The sequence below is a fragment of the Venturia canescens genome, chromosome 1 (assembly GCF_019457755.1).
Source record: "Venturia canescens isolate UGA chromosome 1, ASM1945775v1, whole genome shotgun sequence".
Taxonomy (NCBI): Eukaryota; Metazoa; Arthropoda; class Insecta; order Hymenoptera; family Ichneumonidae; genus Venturia; species Venturia canescens.
In genome coordinates, this window is record NC_057421.1 from 6024767 (window position 1) to 6043781 (window position 19015).

Consider the following 19015-nt stretch of genomic DNA (forward strand, 5'->3'; position numbering starts at 1 on the left):
CGATATTTTATCCGACACACTTTCATGTACGTTTTCGTCCATCGGTGATGATTCTTCACCATCCACGTCGAAGGACTTTAATCCCTGCTCGTGAAAACGAGGAAATTGCCGAAAAATATGTTTGGAAAGTGATTGTTTATTTAAGGAGGAAAAACGAAAAAACGAGAAAAAAAAATTGTTCTCACATGGAACAATTTATTTTCGACAAAAATTTCATTCGAGAGCTCGAAAATGGAGAATTTTTTCAAATTTTTGATCGCCTCACACTCGCGAGCGCGTCTTCGTTCATCTTGTGAACGAGTTGAATTATTTCTCGTGGACCTGAAGTTGATTCCAATCTGTGCAAACAAGTAGAGACAGCGATGGGGAAAAAGTGGTGATTAAGTGATCGTTTATTGAATAAAGTCAAATATTATCGCATGCGACAACGAATGGTATTTTCAGTTGTGGAGTGCCTCCAGGGTGGGGAGGTGGCGCTAGGTCCTCTCCGAATACCCACTCGATAGCGAGATAAAAATCGTGAGGACGCGTGTGCGAACGAGCGTGACGAACGGGCGAAGAGAAACGAACCGGGACGTGACATATTCCGTGAGCAAGAGAGAGCGATTTTTTCATCTAACAAAAAACACAGAAGCGGCTGGACGCAAACTCCACTTCCGGATCCGAAAAATTAACGGTTCGACGTCGCTGATCTGCAACGACGGAATTTATTGAGCTAGCCGCGTCGATCGAACGTGGTCGTTCGAAATTCACTCTCCGATCTCGATCTTTCCGCTTCAAACACATCCTCGAACAATTATTTAAACCGTAAAACTGTTAAAGACGCATCTTGAAACGAAGCTAATTGAGAAACGAAATTTTCTGGCTCAACAACATTTTTTTTTGTTGGATCAGAATTTTTTTCAACTATTTTCCGGACTCGATTCATGGGACTTTTGTATTTTACAGTTTTTCAAAAGCGAAACACAGTGCAACGGTCGTCGCCCGAGGAAGCAGCGCATTTTGTTCGCCGCGAATAACAAGTAACAGTGAACATGAATCCGAAAAGCTTTTCGGCTTACTCGTTCGTCCTATGCGCGCTCGTGGTGACGAAAAACTGCGGAGTTTCATCCGAGAAGTCGACCGTCGATGAATGCTCACAGAACGAAGGTCGAGCTTTTGTTGATGGGGATGTTCAGAGCTGTCCGGTCAGTCCTACGCTCGAGAAAACCAAAAGTCCGAGCTCAAAGATGCTCGAATTCGTAAAAGAATCTTCGCACGCCGTTCAAGGTATTTAAATCTTTTTAAACTCTGTACGATAGTCGATTTTCCAATGTCGAACATTACTTTCGGGTTTTTTTTCTGTCAAATACTCGAAAAAACGATTCTTTGTTTTCAAATTTTATCATTTTGTTCAAATTGCGGTTAGTTCATTTCTGAAGAAATAGAATCGCAGGCTCCGCTAACCTTTTTCGTTTTCGAATAATTTTCGAACCGGTTATTCGTTTGTTTCCCTTAAAAAACGCGACTTTAAACATTTTTTTCCATTGTCGTCAACTGAAGAGCGAAATTTTTTGTAACAAGAGCTTATTTTCGAAATGTTGATCGATCAATAATAATTTTAAATAGAATGTGGAAGAAAACCGTTGAAGCGGTATTTTGAAGTGTTTTCTTCCAGTCGAACGCGCCTTATCAGATCAAAATGTTTGATCAAGTGCGTTTTTGTGCCTAGAATTTAGTTTGACCCAAAGGTCTTTCAATAAACACCAAAAATTCGATGCAAAGCAGAAGAAAAATTCTTACCTGATCAATTGAGAAAAGAGTTTCTTAACTTACTAATTGTGAATTTTCTGCCTCTCATGTTAAACAAAAAAAAAATTTATTCACATTTGATCATTCACTCCGGCATTATCCATGCAGTATTGTTACTATGCAAAAATGAAAAATATTTCTGGGATAGTTTACTGGAAAAACCGTTTTCTCAAACTTCCGTTTTCTATGTTCACACTACCCCCTCTCCCTTGCCGCAGTGGCTCCGCCAAAGTCTTTGTTTATAGACGGGACCTTTCCATCTTCGAGGTTTAATTTTCCTGTGTTTTATAAAAACGCGTTATTTCAATAGTCGCCCCTTTGACGAAGCAAATATTCTGCACTTTCCCAGGATTAAATAAATATAAATTTCATGAAATCCACTGTCGAACGCTCCGTTGTTCAATCGGTTTTGTGTGAAAGTCTAAATTGGAACAAAAATCGAAGTCTTCTGCTGCTTCTCGCCGACTATATAACTTCCTCCCTCGAAATGGTCACTTTGATGTAGAAATTGAACTCTCGAACTGTTAATTGCGTAAAAATAACCGCACGAGTTATTATCATGCTGGTGTCCGTTCAGCATTGTCCAAACATTATTGCAACTAGATTGCTGTAAAAAAGTGATTGGACGTCGATTTATACGAAACGTAAGATGCATCTTTTGAGAAGATATTGCAAAGGACGGTATCGAACGATGCGCATGCGCAGAACATTCGATGCTACGCCGCTACGCGAAGGCAAAGCGCGGAGGCGAAGCCCCATTTGCCCATGATGACCGATACATGATCTCATACAGATGATGGACAACGCTTCGTGCAAAAAGTCTGCGCGAATACATTAAAAGTGCAAATATCGAGACGTGTTCAATTTTGTTTTTCTTCGATGTGAAATCGCTTTGAAATTGCTCAATTCGTGAAAATGTTTCCGTGCGCTTATCCCACAATGGAAGGGCATCTCCGGACAGCTGTTTTACAAACGTAAACAAATCGCTCCGCGGAGAGTCGAGTTAGGAAGTGAGATCGACCAGCGGAGCCTGATCCCATGTTTTTAAACGGGGCAGTAGATTCTCAGCGGACATTTACGGAGAGGGTGATCGCGTGAGCGTTGAGTGTGGCGGAGTGTTTTGTGATCTCGTTCAGACGAACATTTGGTTTTTAACCGGCCTCGCATCCAACGGAAAATCTCACTTTGTGCCTTTTTATATTTGAATTTCCCTGTGACTGTTCTTTCACCTTCGTATCGCGAGGTGTTGAAGAAACCAGATATTTGCACCGTCAAATTGTGATATGAAGGGTCTCGGACTTTTGAGTGTGTTCGTGCTTTGGTACTTCGTTGGACACGTTACGACGTCAACGGGGGATGCCGGTAAACAACCCACACGTATACGCATGTAGATTCGATGTCACGTACGACCGTTTTTGTTTTTCGTTCAATTCAGTCATTATTATTTTGAAAACACTACAAAATTTGTTTTTTTCTGTATACACATTTTTTGTATAAATATCAATCGTAAATTCAATATCCTACCTTTTTTTCGTTTTGCTTAATCGGTGATATTTCCCACGTGGGAGAGAATTCGAACAAAATACGTTTGCAAGGGAAATTTACACATCGAAAGGGTGCTTGGATAACGGAAATTTTTTTCCCTCAACCACACAATTTTTTCACTCTCGCATATTCGAAATATTTTTTTATTTCAATGAAAATTCCACTCAATTCCGTTGGATTTAATCGAAATTTTAATTCGAATGTGCTCGCACTATTATTTCGTTCCGAAGCAAAAGGGTCGAGTTAACCACAATTTTCTTTATTCCCGTTAAAAATTATTGTGCATCTGTCGTGTATAATCATCGTTGATTGTTTTCGTGACTCGTTCATTCTCGCAGTCCCGACCTCTGCGTTGACAGGACACCCTGACCGAGAGCCTGTCGCTATTTTTGTCAAAAGTTTAGCATTTCGCGAGAAAACGTCAAATTGAATTAAACCTGAAAAAGTATGATTGTTGTCATTTCTGCGAATTGGTTTGCGCTGTCAATCGAGATCTCGATTTCCGGCAGCATCGCGTCGGTTGTTACACGGGCATCCATAACTTTCGTCGTATTTATCACGTATGCTAGAAATTGTCGAGGGAATAAAAGAAAAAAAACTGAGGCTACAGACAGGGGGGTTTTTCTGTATTTTTGGACCCAAAATCACTCTCGTGCAGCGATAACGACGACGATTCCTAGCACACGAGAGTTCGTTAAAAAGTTTTTTTTTCGTACATTTAAGTGTTCGACTGCGCAACGACTAACGAAGCTGTTATCGGCAGCAAAGTACGATTGCATGAGAGCGTTCACTGTCTTGGGTGAAGAATTTAATTCCCTGCAAACTTTTATGTCAGCATAATTCTGAAAATTTTTTAGTCGTTGCATTCAACCCGGTTTTGATCGAATTGAAATTTTCTTTTCGTACAATTGAAATTTAATTTTGAAACGACTTGAAATACGACTGTGAGAATTTTATTTTTCGGGTACTTCGAGGTTTGACAGGCTGAGAAAAAAAATTGGTCGTTGAACTGTGAATGCATTTTGCTGGACGACAAATTTTTTAGATCGGACAATCTTCCGAATGTTGGGTGGGAAATGATTTAATCGATTCGACTGAATCGTGGAATTTCTCAGAAATGATTTTGTTCAAGCTTTGTTGATCCGCCGAACGAGTTATTTTAATATCGACAAATTATTTTGTCATCTTCAGAAATATTTTCTTGCCCGAATCGAGCTAAACATTTTGGTTGGGAAAAATAAAAATTTGATTCGAAATTTCTCACTCAGTACAGTTTTCAACAACTTTTTAACATTTTTTCTCGTTATCCCACTCGCCAAATTGGCGTTCACCAATGACCGTGGATATCTGACTATTCTGAAGAATTTTTTGTTTTTTAATTCAGTTCCAAACAATGGGGTGTGTGGATCCAATTTTTATTATTTAGAAAATTCATTTGAAAAAATTGAGAATTTCGACTGTAGGTTCGGTAAATGTGAAAAAAATAGCGCGCAAATCAGTATAAAATGGTGACATTTAAAAAAAAGTTGTGAAACACCCAATTTTCGAAACAATTTAGCCTCATGGACCGCACGTCAGTTTTCGTACGCTTCGATCGTAAAATTCCAAATTCGGTAGTCCAGAAATATTTCAGGTCTATTTTAAGGTGGTTCTTTTCCGTCGATATTTTTCTCACGCTCTGAAACTTTTTCATCGTTACAAGTGTGACATTTTGCACTGACGAAAGATTTGGTGATCCAACAAACTTTGCTTCATTCACACGTTTTTTTTTAGCTCAAATAAATACTTGTCTCCACAGCGGAAAAATGCTTCAGTGAAAGTTTTGTTGAACAAGCGAATTGAATTTCTTCCTCCAGAATTTTTGATGCATCAAAAAACGTCGTCGAGTCAACGAACGTTTATTTCTCACTTGTCGCTTTTCGTCTCGCAACGCCACGATTTTTCGTGTCATTTTTGCTGCGTACTCGAACGTACAGTTTGATCGAATCTGCAAGAAGCTGTTGAGTGTTACTGTGAAAACATTTTTTGTTTCAACTCGTGAGTTCAATAACATTCTCCCTCCATTTTTCTCTCTCTTCGTTCCCTCATTTTTTGTCGACTTTTCTTCGCCCGACCGCCGAAAAAGCCGCGTGGCGTAAAGTCATTACGAACAACGGACCGCCGCGGAAGGGGCCGGCGCAACGTTCAGCGAACGTGCTGCGGTCCCGGTCACGGCACTGCTTTTTCAAGATGACATAACCTTCGAGCGAACTACGCGCGGACGGGCTCGCTATCGTTTTCTCGTATCGTTAAACTCAACCGTGAATACCCACGCAATTTAAGCGTCTAATGACGCTGTGGGACGAAAGTAATGAAATAATTCGAATTTAAAGCGCTCCAGAAACCGATTGATTTCACGGAGAAATTAAATTTGCTCGTTCAAAAAACCTTTAAAATTTGTTGACTGGGGAAAAAAATGTTCTGATTCCAACACGCGAACTTGGAATAAATATTCCATTGTTGCGACAAAAGTTCCGTTGAATCGACTAATTTTGTCAACAAATTTGTCGATTTACGTCAAAATTAGTTGAGCGAGAAAGTTGTTTTGACGATTCAATTATTCGACAAGTTTCGGGTGAATATTCGCTAAGATTACGCGATGATATTTTTGGTAGGGAAAAATGAATACGTACTGGATAGATTTGCAAAATTTTGACGCTAGTTACCGTGTACTTTAGCAGCAAATTAATTATTGAATATCGACTTTTCTCGACACTTGTCACTCCGACATATGAAAATCGTACACACATGAAAAGTTATTGAATTTTTTCTTTAGTTAATCCAAGATTTCGCAAAATAAGATCGATCGTTGTATTTCGTGGATATTCAAGAATACACGAGTATTTTAGTTTTTTAACCTTACCGTTGAAAATCGGCTGAAATATGAAAAACTATCTGATGAGAAATCATTCGGATTATACGACAAATGGATCAGTACCGTTTCGCAGCGCTGCAATATACGTTCGCATGTGACGTCAGTTCGACCTTTCGGTCATATTCTGTCCTTAGTTAGCTTCGCCACGTTTTTTTGTAAATTTTTACAAAACGACGATTTTTATCCCGGTAAACATTTTGATCGTTCATTTTTTCATTTTCCTCCACTGCAATACTACTTTGGGCAGTGAACTCACTTCATAACCTATAAAATTTGTAAACAAAAGTGACAGCGTGACATCAACAGCAGCGGCAGCTGCTGCACCACGCTAGTCAAAATGAACTCTTCAAACGTCCTTTTAATAATAAAATTGTATAAAAATGTTGGTTCTTTACCAATTATATTTCTGAAATAATAAAATTATTGTTTTCAAGCGAGTTTCGTCTTTTGAAATTTCGAAAAACATAGTTGCTGCAAAAATCACGTAGCCGTCACCCATCCACCTTCTCCGACTCCTCGAACGCTTGTTGATTGTTTCGCAAATTGTAGCCAAACGTCGTATATTTTCACTGGAGACTCGACTTTTGAATATGACACTGGCGAGATCTCTGCTTGTGACAAAAGTTTGTGAGTTCGCATCGAATCACAGTTTCTCAGATAAAAAATTAGGCTGTGTCTACTCGTCCGGATATTTATCGGAAATGAGGCCATATTTTTTCTGTTTATACTTACTTTTAATATAACGGTATAAAATGTACATATCCGCCTAACCGGGATTATTTCATTCGTGTTTTATTCAAGGAATTTATTCTTGCAATTCTCTAGTGTTTTTATTTTTTCAAGTCATTAAAATTTTTTCCGTTTTGCCTTGAATATTTTCGATTAATATTCAGCGCATGTGAATCTGAAAAAAATCGTGGCAAGTTTTTCGTTTCGAATTCTCCTGCGAACGTGAGACTCAACTTTTGTTTAGATCGAAGCGACCGATCGACAGAATCGAATTGGCCGAGGTGTGAATTGGTTTTTCGCGGAGTTCTTCGCACAACGCAGGTACGTGAAAACGTGCATTTTGGCAGGCCTGTTCGACGCGTATTGTAATCTCTCGGGGATGCATAGAAAATCTTGAATGGATAGCCGAAAAGAGCGAGCGAGAGAGGAAGTGGTAGGTGTAACAGGGCGATTGCTTCGAGAAACGGCGTGCGCTCGTCGTCGTTGAATCATCCGGCTTATAATACGCCTCATCGATACAGCGCACATTTTATGTATCGCGAGATATCACCGTCTTTACTTTAATAACAATCCCACGAGTTCAATGAGCTGTTTCCGATATAAATCATTTTTCTTTCACACAAAATTTGCTCTCGCTGCTTTTTTAGCACTTAACGAGATTATTGGTTTAGCGGATCGTGCTTTCTCATGAAAAATGTGCAGACTGTCACGCATGCTTCCGCATCGGTGCGCAAACCTCGCAGATTAATTCCCACCGATGAAAAGTCGTTTCGAGCAATTCGAGGCTCGAAATCATTTGCGGTGCAAAACGGGGCACTTGAAAAATTACGGAACTGTTTTTTTTTTCATTCTTCCAATGTTTTTTCTTGTTTCCCAATTTTTTTTTAAATTAAATTTTTTAATCCCTTGATACTTTTAACGTAGCAAAAGAAAAACGAATTTCCCAATTTTTTTAGGCTGTCTACTCGTCCGGATATTTATCGAAAATGAGGCCATATTTTTTCTGTTTATACTTTCTTTTAATATAACGGTATAAAATGTACATATCCGGACGAATAATCGTACGTAAATCGTCCGGATATTGAATGATACATAATGGTATTGTGTCTTTCTGTGTGGAATCGTTGGGCGAGTTCGAAACGTATTTTCTTTGGAGTAAACTTTGTGTCTCTTGAACGTGGGACGAAATAATTGTGTTAAAAAATTGTAGCGAAATAATCGAAAATTTGATGAAGTGATGATTCATTTCAAATTTTGTTTGCTGGAGTCCAGCGAAATGAAGGATAAAAATATTTACAATACCCCAAATTTTCACTGCACAAGTTTTTTGTGTAGATTGAAAAACTATGGAAATGGGCAGCAAATTAGAGAGGGAAGAAAATGGAAAATTACAAATATTTTTTTTTTTTCGTTCATTTTGTTGAACTCCAATTTTGCAAAATTTTGCAAAAATGCCAAGAAACTTCGCAGCGATCTTTCTATATTTGCTCATTATTCGACCTAGTCGCATGCAGTGAATCAATTAATTGGTTAATTAATCCTATTGGATAGAAATTTTGATGACACTGAGCTTTGCAACGTTAAAGTCCAACGAAATGATCTGAAAAAACGCTCCAACAATTGCAATAATTTCCCAATTCTGTTACCTGCTTAATGTGCAATTGGTAATCTTTTAATTTGCGCCAATGATTCGTGAAATAAAAAAATTGGTGAATTACAAATGCTATTTTCGTTAATTTCGTTGAACTCCAACGTTGCAAGCTTCAGCGTCGTGGAATTTTTTACCAGAAATTTATTAACCCAACAATTTTGCATGAGTGAGAAAATATCGCTCGAAAGTCGTTGCTACTTTTTGGCGGCGCAAGTGCCTTCCCTTTAACAAGGTCACTCGACGAAAATTCGAGGATTTTTGTCAAAACAGTTTATTTTTATCAGGCCTAAATTCCGAGAGGCACTCAAAGTCCAAATAATGCAACAAAACGTTTGTCGCTTTTCCAACCGCTTAATCGTCGATTTTTTTGTCGCAGATACTCTCATCTTAACCGTTGCTTCGAACGAGACCGATGGATTCAAGCGTTACATACGATCGGCGCGAGTCTATGGAATCGTGGACAACATCAAAGTGCTTGGAATGGGAAAAGCATGGAAAGGAGGATCGATGTTGTCCACCGGTGGTGGATACAAGATACGATTGTTGAAGCAAGAATTGAGTGCCTACAAGGACGACCGCGAGAAGATAGTGCTGTTTACGGACGGGTATTTATCACCGTTTTGCCCTTAACAATTTTGGAGACTCAGTCAATCGTTCGACCAAGCCTTCAAAGTCACGTTTTTTTTCGTGTTATAATGAGACTCGATATTTTTTCTGTTTTCAGATACGATGTCATATTCCTCAGTAGTTTGGATGAAATAATAAAAAAATTCAAGAGCTTCGACGCTCGCATATTGTTCTCCTCCGAGGCCAGCATTTGGCCCGACAAATCTTTGGCCGACAAGTACCCGTCCGTAAGCCGAGGAACTCCTTACCTTAATTCCGGAGGTTTCATCGCGTACGCCTCGGATCTTTACGAATTGATTCACAGAGTCGAGGTCGCGGACAACGACGACGACCAATTATTCTTCACGAAACTTTATTTGGATCCGATGATCCGTAAACATTTTCATTGGAAGCTGGATCATCGATCGGAAATATTTCAAAACCTGTACGGAGTGACCGGTAAGCACGAGATCGACCGACTGATTTTTATTTCATTTTTTTCCTATCCCCTGCGGCAATTTAATTTTTTCTCTTCAGCGGATGTCGCGCTGAATTTCAAATCCGGCCAGGCTTACCTCCGAAATTCAGCTTACGATACGACTCCATTGATCGTTCATGGAAACGGACTGAGCAAATTAGCCCTTAATTCGTTGGGCAATTACCTGGCACGTGGATGGACCGAAAAGGATGGATGCCTCAGCTGCTGGGACGATACGATCGAGCTACCTAAAGATAAACCCGAATCTTGGCCCACCATTGTTATGGGAATATTCGTCGACGTAGCAACTCCATTCTTGGAAGAGTTTTTAGACAAAATCAGGCTTCTCTCTTATCCTAAATCGAAAATTCATCTCTTCACTTACGTCGATGTGGCCTATCACGAAGAAATTGTTGAAAAATTCGTCACTGAACACGGCAAAAAGTATGCCAGCGTCAAGAAAATAGTGCCTGGTGACAGTGTCCAGAATTCTCACGCTAGACATTTGGCCATGTAAGGATTTTGTATGGTTTTCTAAGTCACTTTTATCCTCCAGATTATCGAGAATTCTTCAATGTCATTGTGCTTTTTATTTTACTCAAATTTCATTCGTTTCATTAGCAAAGTCATAATGAAGATCTTGGACAAAGAAAAAACACTCGAATGTCGATTGAATTATTTTTTTCATCAAGATTTCTGGGGTTAAAATATTTTTTCTGTTTTTGGTCATTTTTACTTCGATTTTCAGGGATTACTGCTTGTTAAAAAATTGTGGAGCATTTTTCCACGTTGATTCTGCGTCTCACTTAGACAACAAACATACACTGAAGCTTCTCGTGGAACAACAGCGCAGCATCGTCGGGCCCATGCTCGTTCGATCTGGTAGCACTTGGAGTAATTTTTGGACTGCGATTGCTGACAATGGTTATTATGCACGTGGTTTCGACTACATGGAAATTGTCGAAAATAAAAGACGGTAAGTCAAGTTTCGCATCAAATTCATTAGTGGAATATGCCAATTTTAATAACAGGAAGAGGGCTTTTCACTCTGACGAATAGTTTTTTAAAGTCACGATCGAAGATTTTCGTCGGAAAGCTTCGTTGCCAAGATTTTTACAGTTTTATAGTATTCAGAATGTCGATAGCATCGATGAATAGTATTTTTTTGTTTCGAATCTTCGTACGAATATTTTTATGGCATCGTTTAAATTTTCATATATCAAAAGTTTCTTTTTAATGCAATTTTGATTTGATTTCACACACGAATTGAATTGAATGGAACTCAATCGGCGATTTATATTCGCTCAAAATCATTTAAGACTTCAGCAACAAATATTTTTCATCGATTTTTTAGATTGGATATTTCAATAAAATAATAATGAGCTCCCATACACTTGGGAATGAATGACACAAACATTCGTGCGGTAATAAATCCCCAAACAAATGAGTACTTAGCACGATCCAAAAAAATCTATAAAAAATGCAATTTCTGCAATACGCTAAAAATCAAAAAGTGATTAATCATATTTTTAGATAAATAATCCTTTTACAAACAATCGAGAAAAAAAGTTTCGTCGAATGTAATGAAAATAGTAATGGAAAAAATTCTAAAGACTGCTTTGCACTTTTGTATTCTCATCAGCTCTAAAATTTCTTTTTTAAATGTGCTAGAAAATTTTCCGACAAAAACCAATGAAAAAATCGTAGTTTTTCAGATAGTTTTGTTAAAATTTTCAAAATACCTAAATACATTCGCCAAACTCATTCTCAAAATTGTCATCTGATAAGCGTGTGTGATCGGTCCCCAATCATCAGTATATTATGAAGAACTTGTGATCGCTGAATCAGCATTTCATATTGAAATTTGCACTCGTAATTTCATTTCGACGTTAATCCAAGACGTTTCGTGTCTTCGATACGAACTTTAGCTTCGCCATTTTAAAATCTAAGTAGGATAGACAATTATTGTTTGGATTGACGTTGAATCAGGAGTTTTTTTCAGCCGCTATAGTGAATCTCAAATTTCAAAGTGGCGATATTGCACAGTCTAAAAATCGTTTAATACAAAATATTACATTTAAATCTATAAAATCGCGACGGAATTGGGAAGAGCGAAAGTTTCTTTTTGTATTTCGTATTGAGCCAAAAGAACGTACTATGAAATTTGATCGGTAAACGAGATTAGTCGAAGGCAATGGAGAAATCTGTTTTGAACGAACGGCGATCGATGCTGTACATGTTGTCAGCTGTGCATTCGTAAACTCCTGCATCCATTTGGGTGGCCGGATCAATTTCCAATTTCGATTTCACCTTGTCAGGACCCACTTGCCACTCGTGTACCTATGAATTGAGTGAGCATCAGTGCAGAAGGTACACGTAGCAAAAATGCTCCAAATTAGGAGTGCAAGTGGAGAAAAAAAAAACGTTCAAATAATCAAAAATTTAGAAAAAAAATTTAATTAGAAAAATTGATACAAAAATCGAATATTCACGTACGTGTAAATAAAGATGCGTGTAAATCTCGTTGCCATCTTTGAACCACGTTATGTGTGGCCTTGGATTCCCCCGGGCAACGCAGAGAAAAGCTATCTTATGTCCCAGCACGTATTCCAAATCAAAATGTGATGCTAACAGAATTTTGGCCCCCTGTAGAGAAAATGTCAGATAAATTAATCTAGAAAAGCACTCGAAGCTTCGAGCTCCGGGGTTATCACGAAACTGATGCTTTTTCTCGATTGTTTTTTGGGGTTTTTTCGAAAATCAATTTAGTCACTCATTGTTTGAGCTTAAGTTAGAACTCGAATGAATTTTTCAACCCGCTGTCTCGTCAAATAAACAAAAATTGTAAACAAAACGCAATACCAAAATACTTGGTGCTCGAATCAATTGAGAAATGAGTTTAAAAATGCTTTCAACTACGAAAAAAAATGTTTCAATAAAAACTCACATTATTATTGTTGTAGTACTGATCACTTTCGGGATCTCTGTATTTTCCTGTGATCGGTAGACCAATTTGAGTACGAGATCTGCTCCTGCCCCGAGCTCTGCCTCGCCTGCCCAAAATTTCTTGAGAGCTGATAAGCAATATTGCGAGAACAATTGCGACGCTCACTAGTCGAGGCATATTGCTCTGAAAAAACGTTTATTCTAATAGTAAACCACAGCGACCTTATTCTATAAGAAACATTTGTAAAGCTGTTTTTTAGAATTTTTTCAGGCTCGAAGCAGAAACATGGGAACGTTACGAAATTTTGGACAATGGAATAGAGCAATGAAGCGAAAGATTTTCTCTAATTTCGACGTCATTAAAACGATCACAACGAGGTAGCAAAAAACCAGAGTAATAAGTTCGGAACGTGCACTCACTACGACCAGACAGCACTCGATGATGACACGGAGAGCCAATGTAACTGACAGGCATTCTACTCATTACTCCCCTAGTGTCCTCTCCTATCTATTACAGACTTATAGCTGATACCATCAGAGCACTCAGACCCATATAATAACAATCATATATCGCACAAAGATCCTGCTGAATTGTCCATTCGACGATGCACCACGTGGCCAACATTTTTCGTGCCAATCCTCCGAAATGCACGAGGCTAAAAGTTTGTGAATTGGAATGTCTCTGTGAAAATACATCGTTCCAACACCAAATTCTCACGTTGGAAAACCATTTTTCTGGAAACTCCTCGGATCACGTTCAAAAATCGTGTTCCAAAGAGTCCTTTCGAATGACAGAATTCCAATTGTGTGGAAAATGTCGTTTCAAGGAATCGAGTTATTGAGCAATAATTGCTGACTGAGAGACCTTTTTGGCCAAATAATTATTCGGTTATTGGTGTCAAATGTGAGGAGAAAAGTATGCAAATTTGGAGGAAACATTAAACGTTGACCGGAAAAAAACTTTTCGATGAAATTTCAATATTTCGTGATCCTCGATAACCGAGAATATTTCACAAGCGTTATTAATTGCTTTAGTAAAAATAGTCAATGCTTTTTTCATACGATTGAGAACTTGTCAGATCATCTTGTTCTGAATACGACAAGAGCTGTCCCGCTGAATACGCTGGGCATATCACCCTCCTTTATTCTAATTATCAGGTAATAAAACGGAGCTGGGGGAACTGCAAGCTTTTATTTGCGTAGTTACATATGAAACGTACAGAGCTACCAAGTGGAATATACGAATGAGCACTTTTTTCAATCACCCTCCTGCCTGCGCATAACGACAATGCCTCAACTGAAAATTGCTCGTTCGTCATTCCCAAAATACACGTACGTCGTACTAAAATATTTGTTGGTAAAAAAAAAGTTAAAAAATAGGTTTGAGCATTGCGCCAAATTTGAGAATTAGCAGGATTTTCCTTTTCAAGTTACAACATTTGGCTGACTGTCGTCGTTTTTTTACGCAGGAGAATCCTCAGGAGATTTTCAAGTTTGTCAATTCAGTTGAGAAGGATAGAGCCAAGTATCAAAACAGGAACTCGTGATCATTCGTTACTGTTCATGACTATTGAGATTTTTCGAAATCTTTGCATCCTGGAAAATGAATTTTCTTGATTTCTTCGTCACCTTCTCATCAGAGTGTTTACTTTCATGAAAAATTGCCTCGCACAGATTTTTTTCGTTCATTTTTACATGGTTAATCGATTGTCTATAATTCTGTCGTTATACTACCAAACAGTTCTGAATAATAAAAATAAGCCAAGGGTCTTGGCGATAAAAATATGGGGATTTCGTTGTTAGGGACATTTTTTGAAATTAGGAGGGAATTAATTTTTGTTTTTACAATTCTTTTTGAGATAAAACTAATCCAAATTGTGTCTAATTTTGAATAGCTTACAGTGTTATTTTGGGACCTTGGGGATCGCTGGGAACATGCAATTTCATGAGTAAAACTTTAATATTAATTAAGAATAATGGAAAAAAGTGGAACATCGACGTGTATAAAATTCCACAAAAGTTGCTTTTTCCAATTACTAAACGAATACGGCACTAAATATTTTTACGGTTACAAACGAGTCTTTGATTAGTAAGCTAGCATAACGTAATCTGTTCGGAAACCTCGACGATCGACAGCGTATTGATTGTCCGCCTGACACTCGTAGTATCCCGCGTCCTTTTGCGTGGTCGGATCGATTTCCATTTTTGATTTAATCGTATCGTTTCCAATCGGCCATTCGTGTACCTGGTCGAAAAAAACCACTTGAAATGCACATTCGATGGTGTTCGAAATTTCGCCAGAATTTTTGTCCCCACTGGGATGTCGATGGTTGGAAAACTCCAAAAACTACTGAAAATTTGCACCTGGAAAAATTTGTGGTAATAGAGCTCAATCCCGTCCTTGAACCACGTGATTTCTGGTCTCGGATATCCCCTTGCCATGCAGAAAAAAGTGATTTTTCTTCCAAGCATGTAATCCAACTCGAAATGCGATGCTTTCACGATTCTGGCCCCCTGAAATTGGCTCACTTGATGTATTTCATGCATTTCAATATTCTGCTTTTTACACTAAAAATGAAGGTTAGCGAACGGGAATCCTGAAAAATTATTTCAAAGAATTTTTCATAGATTTTGTGACCGAGTAAATTTTCCATGGATCATTTTGTCCGGAAAGCTTTAAGAAAAAAAAATAAATTTTATTCACGCTCATTTCTACCAAACTCCAGATTAATTTTTTATCTGATTTTCTACCCAAAATAGAAGAAAAGTCATAAAAATAAAAGTTTATTGATTTTTTCAGGCTCGTCGACCAATGAACAGAAAAAAGCATTAATCAATCGTTGAACTTCTGGGAAAGCATCGAAAATTCGAGTCCCAAGTATCCTCCCTTCGATTGGACAAACTCGATTTTTCCATTGCTGAAACTTACGTCTTTGTGTCCATAATAAATAGCACTTGCTGGATTACGATTTGGTATCAAAATTTGTACGGGTGATGCAGCCGCCAGTCTGCCCCTTCCACCGTGAACTCTGGAGCGTCCGATGCCACCGGCTTTTGCGCCATCCGTGCTCAGGCAGAAAATCGCCAACACAAGAAACAAGTAGAAAAGCCAGCGTCTCTTCATTTGCTCTGTTTTTGAGAAGAGAAAACTCGTTAAAGTTTCATTAATTTTTGAGCACTCGATTGAAATTGGCGAGAAAAACGCGTCATTTTTGCTCCCACGTTGCTCCAATCTGAGCCAATACTCGCGATGATTTTTCAACGTGCACATTCTCAATTTACATCTCGATATTCATAGCAATGGGATATGCAAAATTATTAGGATATATTCACTGACCGTTTTATATAATGGCTGAGATAAGTAGCCGATTTGAAACACTCGCGTTCACTGTTACAATAAAACGAGAGAAACAAAGTACGTCGTTGGAGCGAGAGGAAGAGAGACAGAGAGAGATAAACTGAGCTTTGTGTGTAAAACCAACTGCCTGTTGGTACAAGCCTAAAACATATGAATGGCCAAAGCGTCGATGAAAACGCAGTCTCTATAGTGTAGCCCAGAGTTATGAATCTCAATTGGATAATTATGCATAACCCATTGCCACCATGCTCATCGACGAATCACAGCCGGCTTACGAGCTACTTGCCAAACACTCATAATCTTCGTAAAACAACTTTGACTCGTTCAATAAATTAAATCATTTCTTCGCCACGATCAACATCTTTGCGAGGCTGCTAAATTATCACGAGACAAAAATAATTTGTTCGTTCCATCGCTATTATTGCGAGGAATTTCACGTGTGGAAAGCTCCTCGTTGAGTTTACTGTTCGCATGGAATTGTTCAACTTTCGTAGATGAAAAATTGTTTCTACGAAAATGTAGAAAAATCAAATTTCGTCGAGGGTTTTTATTTTTTTAATAAACTTTTCATTTTCTAGTAATTAATTGAGAATTTTCTTGAATTATTTACTAACAGTGACAGGAACGTTCGTTTATGAAATTAAGCAGGTTCACTGCGAGCGTTGAAATTTTCTTGAGCCTTGAAATTTTTCTTGTCGAATGTTCATTCTTGATATAAGAGAAATCTAATTCAATGTTATTTTCTGATTTCAGAGGATTGTGGAACGTACCTTACCTCACCCATTGTTACTTGGTCAACGCAACGATCTTGAAGAATCCCTCTACAAAACCTTCCTATTCTGATGGTGATTTGGACTTCGACATGGCATTCGCCCAGTCGAATCGGAAACACGACGTTTTCATGTTCGTCAGTAATCGATTGGATTTCGGACATCTCGTAAACTACGATAATTTCAATACTCAATTAACGAATCCTGAAATGTACGAGATTTTTAACAACAAATACGACTGGGAAGAGCGCTATATTCATGATAATTATAGCGCCATTTTTGAAGATGGTTATAAACCGATGCAGGTAAAGAACAATCTTTACTCCAAAATTAGTCTCATGTCCTCAACCCAAACAAAAAGTTTTGATCGATTTGATTAAATATTTAGGTTGATCTACACTTTTTTTAACCTGAAAAGTAGCCATTTTATTTTCGTTATAAATATTCAGAATTTACCAGGAAGAAAGTATATTGTAACGTGAATATTGTTATTTCAATAACTGTTTAATTACTTTGTTATCAGCCTTGCCCGGATGTATACTGGTTCCCAGTAACCACTGAAAGATTCACCAAAGATCTCATCTCACTCGTCGAATCGTATGGTAAATGGTCTGACGGATCGAATAACGTAAGTTTTGTGTTTATCTTGTTAATAATTAATTTATGTTTATTTAAATAATGAATTGGCTCGTATTTCGTGCTTCCTTCTAACTGAAAAACCAAAATTTCTGTTTACAGGATCCAAGAATCGAGGGTGGTTACGAAAATGTGCCCACTCGTGACATTCACATGAAACAAGTTTCGTTCGAGCCTCATTGGCTTCGTTTTCTCAGAGATTATGTCCGGCCGCTCCAGGAACTCGTCTTCACCGGATACCTTCACGACGTAAGAATTTTGAAAGAAGATAGTTGGAGTAGAGGACTCGTCGAAGCGTTTTTCTGTAGATTCTTTTTCAATTCTGAAAAAATTATTCAGAACACTGTTATGCAATATCGTGTTTGAAAAGGATTAGGCATTTCGTAACTCGAGATATTGGAAATTGAAAATTTTACAGTTTTACCTTTTTCCTTATTAACGAAGATCGAAAATTTTGACTTCGCACAATGACTTCAAAATATTTTTACAAATTACTACAACTAACGACGAAGTTTTCTAAAAATTACAAGGATTTAGTCAACTTGGTCTCGGAAAATTGATAAAAGTCACACTTTCGGATGGTTGACCGAACATCAATGAAAATATTTTGACGAGATTGAATTAATTTTCGGTAAAATTCATGAGAAAAAACAGTTTTTCAACTGTTGTCTCCAAAATTTGTGGATAAAACCTAGCAAATCTCTTATCGCCTAAAAATATGTTGTAATGTGAACATTTTCTGTTGAACAGCCACCGCACTCCCTTCTGAATTTCGTCGTTCGCTACAAGCCTGATGAGCAACCGTCGCTAAGACCTCATCACGATGCATCGACCTACACGATCAACCTAGCCTTGAACCAAGTTGGAAAAGATTACGAAGGTGGAGGTTGTCGTTTCATACGTTACAATTGTTCGGTGACCGACACGAAACCTGGCTGGATGTTGATGCATCCTGGAAGATTGACTCATTATCACGAGGGGCTTCCGGTAAAAAAAGGCACAAGATACATCATGATTTCCTTCATAGATCCGTAGATAGAGAAGCGACAAGAATATCCGTCGAATAACTTGTTGCACGACAAGAAAAAAGAGATTCCTCACGAAGACCAAGCACTGAATGTTTATATTTAAGGTAGTTCTAAAGCAGATGTACTTTTTTTAACGAAATGAAATTTCAAACGTGTTTGCAAGCCGGCGAGATTCGAACACTCGCTGAAAAACTTTAAATATTCCATGTAAAATTTGTTACAAGCATCATTTTACCGAATGATCCTGTTATACCAGAACTACCTTAATTTCGTTACCCTCGTTACAATAATAGATGGATGAAATACGTTGAAGACTGCCAAAAAAAGCCCTCAAAAAAATCATGAAAACGTATCTCTAAAGTGTTCAATTAAACAGACCAATCATCTGTTTTCAAAAATAATATATGTAGTACTAAAAATATTTTTTATATCTCAAATCCGTATTTCAAGAAGGTGCATATTTCTACCAGATTATATTTAATTTTAACGAATAGACAAGTCGAATTATTGTAAATACTCAAAACCGATTTAAATATAAAATGACTTGTGAATATGTGTTCTTT

General features: G+C 37.9%; 2 protein-coding genes across 5 annotated transcripts; one reads left to right on the plus strand and one right to left on the minus strand.

Moving 5' to 3' along the window:
• The first annotated feature begins 390 nt into the window (after positions 1–390).
• Plod (procollagen lysyl hydroxylase) lies at positions 391–19005 on the plus strand. 4 transcript variants are annotated; one of them, XM_043424172.1, is made up of 10 exons: positions 391–807; positions 949–1269; positions 9007–9235; positions 9355–9695; positions 9774–10227; positions 10463–10690; positions 16772–17093; positions 17312–17416; positions 17527–17673; positions 18175–19005. In XM_043424172.1, exons 2-10 carry the CDS (start codon positions 1035–1037, stop codon positions 18457–18459), a joined length of 2346 nt encoding a protein of 781 aa, XP_043280107.1. In that variant the 5' UTR covers positions 391–807; positions 949–1034; the 3' UTR covers positions 18460–19005. The 4 variants fall into 4 exon arrangements, with proteins under 4 accessions (XP_043280107.1, XP_043280114.1, XP_043280121.1 ...); XM_043424179.1 differs by having other exon boundaries at positions 391–676; XM_043424186.1 differs by having other exon boundaries at positions 481–588.
• LOC122413787 (immunoglobulin domain-containing protein oig-4-like) lies at positions 11753–16172 on the minus strand. The gene is made up of 6 exons (XM_043424386.1): positions 15998–16172; positions 15590–15789; positions 15025–15174; positions 12662–12844; positions 12211–12360; positions 11753–12054 (listed from the first exon to the last, which is right to left on the minus strand). The coding sequence occupies exons 2-6, from the start codon at positions 15782–15784 to the stop codon at positions 11896–11898; spliced, it is 837 nt and encodes a 278-aa protein (XP_043280321.1). The 5' UTR covers positions 15785–15789; positions 15998–16172; the 3' UTR covers positions 11753–11895.
• Positions 19006–19015: the final 10 nt, after the last annotated feature.

Coding starts and splice junctions, on each gene's coding strand:
- Plod (XM_043424172.1), top strand. CDS start 1,035: ATGAATCCGAAAAGCTTTTCGGCTTACTCGTTCGTCCTATGCGCGCTC. Junction 17,094..17,311: donor ATGGTTATAAACCGATGCAG/GTAAAGAACAAT, acceptor CTTTGTTATCAG/CCTTGCCCGGATGTATACTG. Junction 17,674..18,174: donor TCACCGGATACCTTCACGAC/GTAAGAATTTTG, acceptor TCTGTTGAACAG/CCACCGCACTCCCTTCTGAA.
- LOC122413787 (XM_043424386.1), bottom strand. CDS start 15,784: ATGAAGAGACGCTGGCTTTTCTACTTGTTTCTTGTGTTGGCGATTTTC. Junction 12,845..15,024: donor ATTACCACAAATTTTTCCAG/GTGCAAATTTTC, acceptor ACGTTTTTTCAG/AGCAATATGCCTCGACTAGT. Junction 12,361..12,661: donor AGTACTACAACAATAATAAT/GTGAGTTTTTAT, acceptor TTTTCTCTACAG/GGGGCCAAAATTCTGTTAGC.